At 35.7% G+C, this 6,023-nt stretch overlaps 1 protein-coding gene across 1 annotated transcript; it reads right to left on the bottom strand.

The window, feature by feature from the left end:
- Positions 1–1,918: 1,918 nt before the first annotated feature.
- Positions 1,919–5,308, bottom strand: LOC147532174 (PTI1-like tyrosine-protein kinase At3g15890). The gene is made up of 4 exons (XM_086646295.1): positions 4,839–5,308; positions 4,496–4,643; positions 3,420–3,682; positions 1,919–2,785 (listed from the first exon to the last, which is right to left on the bottom strand). The coding sequence occupies exons 1-4, from the start codon at positions 4,880–4,882 to the stop codon at positions 2,203–2,205; spliced, it is 1,038 nt and encodes a 345-aa protein (XP_086502421.1). The 5' UTR covers positions 4,883–5,308; the 3' UTR covers positions 1,919–2,202.
- Between the last annotated feature and the right edge of the window lie 715 nt (positions 5,309–6,023).

Raw genomic sequence — 6,023 nt, 5'->3', positions numbered from 1 at the left:
AGGAAGCTGTCGCGTCCGTAAGACGCGGCGGAAACCTAGTGAATAATAAATACATGTCATAATCTTAACACTTTTACTTATTTCAAAAATACTTTTTGGTACTACGATTAACTAAACCAGGAGTTGCAAGTATGTAATGAGAGATGAAGAATTAAGCTAAGATAATAAAGTTTAGGGTTATTTCCCAAATGGCCCCCAACTTTATGATCAGAGTCCTGCCTGGCCCCCTACTTTAGCAATAATTCGTATGGCCTCCTTTTTCCGTTATCTTTAACATTCCGTTACTCTCTCTCCTCCATCTCATATTCTCTCTCTGCCACATCATTTCAGCACGCCACCTCATCGTCTTTTCCGGCAAGAATATTAAATTTTTTTTTCTCTCTCCTCTCTCTCTTTAAATTTTTTTTATCATCTCTCTCTCTCTACACACTCTGGCGAAGGGTTTCCCTTCGCCGGAGTACCTCGATCTGTTCAAGGAACAAACCTTGAAGGTCTGCTCCTTGAACAGACCTTTAAGGTCTGTTCTTTGAATAGATCACGGTGCAAGAACATACCTTCAAGGTCTGTTCTTGAACAAACCTACTCCGGCGACTTGCCGGAAAAGACGATGAGGTGGCGTGCTGAAATGATGTGACAGAGAGAGAAAATGAGATGGAGGAGAGAGAGTAACGGAAAAAAGGGGTCATACGGAAATTATTGCTAAAGTAAGGGGACAGGCAGGAAGCTGGTCAAAAAGTTGGGGGCCATTTGAGAAATAACCCTAAAGTTTAAACTGCATTTTTATTCTTGAACTTTTTCCTACCATATAAGTTACAGCAAAAGGGTATTTAAATCCAAAATAAGTGCCTATAAAGATGACACATAAGGTAAGTATGTGTAGGATATATGAGTATTAAATCTTGGAAGGAGGCACCTCATCCTTGCAAACATGTGGAGATAAATCTCACCTTCAGAGCACACCTCATGATTTCAAATTTAAGGAAGGATAATTTATGGGCAGCCACAATATCCCATAACATTTGGTTATTATGTAAAATATTTTGACTCATGCATAGGGCAATTTGGCCCGAACCGGCGGGGTTTTTCCCAAACCCGCCCCTAATGGGACGGGTTTTACCGCCCCGTTAATTAAACGGTTCGGGTTTGGTATGAAGTTAAAAAAACTAATCGGGTTCGGGGCGGGTTTGGTATTAGATAGTAAACTCCGCCCCGAACCGATTAGTATGTTATATATTAAATATTTGTTTTATTTAAGGTTATGTTTCTAAAACTTTAATCTTATATTATCAATTTAATTATTATATGTTTTATATTATTAAGTAGTTGTAGTGTTTATGATTGATAAACTCAAAGTGTTACAGAGTTTTGTTAACAATTGTTATGTTACTTCAAACTAAAATAACTTTTGTGAAACAAAATACTTTGAACCCGACCCGACCCGACTCGTTTTATATTAAACGGGCGGGGCGGGGCGGGGCGGGTCGGTAATGGTTTAGCAATTTTTAATTGGGACGGTTATGGTAATTGAATATCCACCCCGATTAATTATTGGGACGGTTATGGTAAAACCCGTTTACTAACGGGACGGAATTGGGAAGGGGATGAACCGTCCCAAACCCGCCCCATTGACATCCCTACTCATGCAGTCACAGTCAGTTTCTATTAAACATAACCACCATCTCTTATCATATAGTTTCCACACCTTACCTCCTGCTGAACCACATTGGAAAGGACAAAGTGGGAGGGCAATCTCTTTTCCTTCTTGTCATATTATCTGCATAGGCAATGCAATCTCTTTCCCTTCTAGGTTAGAGGACATCCTATCATCCCCCCTTATCACTAATTCACTATGATTAAAAACATACATTTTCTTTTTTTAGATATAATATATGTTTTTATAATATTTAACTCTAAGAAATAGGTACAGTCTAAATAAATTTTGTCATATGAGATACTTGAATTTCACAATTAGATGCCCTTTTCAGACACTTAAGTTACAGACAGCTTGAACCAAGAATTAATTTAATGTGGAAGATTCCAAACAAACAATTTAATTACAACTTTTACTAGTAGAGTCAAAATAACTTAAAAACCCATCCAACCGATTCTTCTAAACTTCGTCATTATACTACAAAATACAAACTACTCCACCAGACCCAGGTAAGTTCTCTTATTTAGCCATCGTGAACAGCTCCTCGCCTCTTAAAAAGACTGGGAGCTATCTTCTGCATCTGACAAACTAATAGTTTGCTGAGGTATTTCGACATTTTCAAGAGAATCTAGCTTCTCTTTTTTCTCTCCTTTGAGAAGGTCCAATACCTCAAGCATGGTGGGTCTATTTTTAGGCCCTCTTTCAGTACACAGAATACCAACTAGTATGACCCTCTTCAGCTCTTCTTTTACGTACTTCCCACTCAAAGTCGGGTCTGCCAGTTCATCAAATTTCCTCTGGCGAATGAGTGGTAATGCCCAATCAGTAAGTGTGCGCTTCATGTTTGAAGAACTGAGTTTTTCAATGGGTTTTTTGCCAGTACTAAGTTCTAGTAAGAGAACTCCAAAGCTATAAACATCACAGCTCTCTGATGCTTTTCCTAACATGGCATATTCTGGTGCAAGATAACCTAGGGTGCCTTTTACCCTTGTAGTGACGTGAGTTGCTCCGGTTGGGATAAGCCTCGCGAACCCGAAATCTGCAACTTGAGCTTCAAAATCTGAATCTAGCAGTACATTGCTTGCTTTGATGTCTCTATGAATTATATGGGGTGTTGCGTGATGGTGAAGATATCTGCAAGCAGAAAAGCAGAGAAAATATTACCCCGAATGAGTTGAGAGAGAAAATTTAATCAACCATTCCGTCCTAGGTCTCCAACTTGCTACATAAAATACACAATAAAACGAAGTCTCGCTCGTGACAACTTAGAAGAATGCCAATACGAGGACATGACCTTAAACACGTAAATTTTATATCGTAGGCTCTTAGTTATTACATCCTTTATTTTATCTTAGGTACTTGTTGTTTTTCCAGATCTAATATCTTACGCGAGGGATGAATCGACTAGCGTAAGATTGAATGTTTTCTTTTATCTGACTCATCTGAATGGTTGATTCGAGTGATTTTGGGTCCATATGATTTAGAAGATTCAGATTCGTACAATGAGAAGAAACTAAACACCACCATACATTTTTTTTATCTCCGGGTTGTCGCTCGTTACATTAACAAAATGATGAAAATGGTTTCTTGATATTGAATGCGCAAGTTTGATATCTAACAAACAAAAAACATCATCTTTTTAGCTGTCAATGACTTGATGAAAGCGTAACAGGGTAAGGTGGTATGTCTTTTGAAGCATCACAAAACATGTCAAACTGACCTCTAATAAAGAAATTGTAGGAGAAAAAGGTTTGGGGTTCAGACTTACGCAATCCCCTCAGCCGATCCTATTGCAATCTTCATTCGTTTTTCCCAGTCAAGAAGGTATTCTGCTGAATGGTGCCCATGAAGATGGGAGTGTAAGCTCAAGTTAGGCATATAATCGTACACTATAAGACGTTCCTGTCGTTCTGCACAGTATCCACGTAAACTCAACAAATTCTTATGCCTAACTCTACTCAGTATCTCGACCTCGACTGCAAACTCCATCTCAGCTTTGGTGCTCCAGATCTTCAGCCTTTTAACCGCAATCTGCAGAAAAGATGTCTTCTATTAAGGTATGAAAATAGAAACATCACAAGAAATAGTATATGTTGCAATTTTGATCATCAGATCAATATAGAAACCTTACTCAAATGACCCGAAAGTATAAGAACGCCTTCTGGTTAAATTGCACAATTTCAGACTGAACGTACAATTCAAGTATGATTATATTAATATTAAACGGGTAAATATAGCCACTCATTTATATTTGTCAAAGAGAGATGTAATAGACGGTTGTTTCATACGTACATTCAAACCCTAATCATAGCATTATCTACTGGAATTGTACATTGATATTCGCAGAGATCTTCTCTTCAAGAGATCATTTTCGTCTCAAAAGAATCTCTAGATTCAGTAAGGCTATAAGTAGAAAGAGGACCTATGAGGATAGTCCCACATGGACTAACATAACTCTCATGATCATAAAATAAGATGTCTTTACGCTAAAGTGCTGTATCAAAGGTTCCAATTGTGTCACATTATCCTAAATAAGATTGTTATGTAAATCTTTCAATCCAACTGACACAATAAGACCATTCCTCAAGAACAACAATTCATACTTGAAACATTTCGGCAACTACCCAATTCAAGCATTTAGGCAATACTTACAGATAAATCTAAACACTTAAATTGAGAGCTAAATATACTTAACAAGTTCAAACTTTCCAATTAAAACCCTTAATGACAAAAGAATTATAAAATGAATATATATATATATATATATATATATATATATATATATATATATATATATATATATATATAAATGAAGAACATTAAAAAAGAAGGAAGGGATTTTACTTGAGTTCCATCCATAAGCTGTCCCCAATAAACAGTACCAAATCCACCTTCACCAAGCTTATTATCATAACTAAAATTATTAGTAGCCGTATGTAATTCTTTCAAAGTAAATACCCTCCATGTTATCCTCTTCTTTAAACTTTCTTCCCTGTAAATTCACAACCCAAATTGTATGAAAAGTTCCTCAAACCCTAAAATCATTTACCCTCTGCTTGAAACCCTAAAAACCTTTTTTTTTCTTTCCTCATCTGAAACTAAAACAATATTAAGAATAATCTAACAAAATTCATCATAAACCATTAAAAGGGTAGGTTGTAAATTCACTCTGGAGCACTTAACTTACCGAATTGGACCATTTCCACAACAAAATCGAGCAAATAGAGACATTTTTATATGAATTTTTTACTCCAAAATCAGAAGTGGAACTCTCTGTTTTCTTCAATTTTCAACTAGTAAACAGCTTGGTGGAGAGAGAGAGAGAGAGAGAGAGAGAGAGAAGAAAGGGGAATACAGGTCTTTCTGTTTGAAGACATATTGTTGAAAGTTGAAAGTGATAGAGATGTCAAGTTTCAGTCTATAAGAGGGGAGACTTGGAGTGAAGACGAAGAAGAGGTGAGAAAACTTCCTTGGTTTTTTCTGTTTACTTTTCAAAAATGTGACGTCAGCTGCAATGACTAGGGCTTTTACCTACACATAGCTACAAATCTTGCAATTTATTCATTTGTGGTGGATGATAATAATTCTCACAGACTCAGGTGGAAGCTACTATCTGCTCTCAAGACTTCTCTTGACATTTGATAATACATGGACATCACATAATTTTGAATCAAGGAAGGGTTAAAAATTAAATTGGGTTTAAGGTCCAAACTTAATGAAATATATAACAGGTAAAAAAATCTATTTTTTTTTTGTGTATTTATTTTCGCCTAGTGAATGTGTAGATATATGTATCACTAATATGTTTTGATTGTTTAGTGAATGTGTAGATATATGTACGAATATGTTTGTTTTGTATGCAACACAAACCAAAATGCGCGAAGCTCAATAGTAAAAGTTATTTTTTTGTGAATCCAAAAAAATGTATATACAAAAATGATTTATTTGGTACATTTCAAAATTTTGTATTTTTTTGGACTTTTGACCTATTTTATGTTAATAGTGGACTTATTGTCTATTAGGATCCATATTTTAGACCTTCCATCGATACTTCCGTTTCGTTCGACATAACCACACGATTGAAATTGATTATAAACTATAAGACCAAACAAAAAATAACCCTATTATTAATTACATAGTTAGAAGTTTAGTTATATTGGGAATCTTTAATACTTATAAGTTAGGCGATTTGATATCTATAAAAGGATCTTCTCATTTTCATCTTCAAACCGAAGACAGATCCAAGGAGGTGCGATGAGTGTGCGGCGGCACCCCTTGATCTTCCCAAAGAAAAAAATAGTAATCTTTTAAATATATATATATATATATAAAAGATATATATCCGATCTCGTGTTAACCTAACATTAGCTAA

Source organism: Eschscholzia californica, unplaced genomic scaffold, assembly GCF_041429995.1.
Source record: "Eschscholzia californica isolate CP2 unplaced genomic scaffold, dmEscCali1.0.p SCAF_6, whole genome shotgun sequence".
Taxonomy (NCBI): domain Eukaryota; kingdom Viridiplantae; phylum Streptophyta; class Magnoliopsida; order Ranunculales; family Papaveraceae; genus Eschscholzia; species Eschscholzia californica.
This window is presented reverse-complemented; position numbering and strand designations above follow the sequence as displayed.

Coding starts and splice junctions, on each gene's coding strand:
- LOC147532174 (XM_086646295.1), bottom strand. CDS start 4,882: ATGTCTCTATTTGCTCGATTTTGTTGTGGAAATGGTCCAATTCG. Junction 4,644..4,838: donor TGTGGAAATGGTCCAATTCG/GTAAGTTAAGTG, acceptor GTGAATTTACAG/GGAAGAAAGTTTAAAGAAGA. Junction 2,786..3,419: donor GGATCGGCTGAGGGGATTGC/GTAAGTCTGAAC, acceptor TTCTGCTTGCAG/ATATCTTCACCATCACGCAA.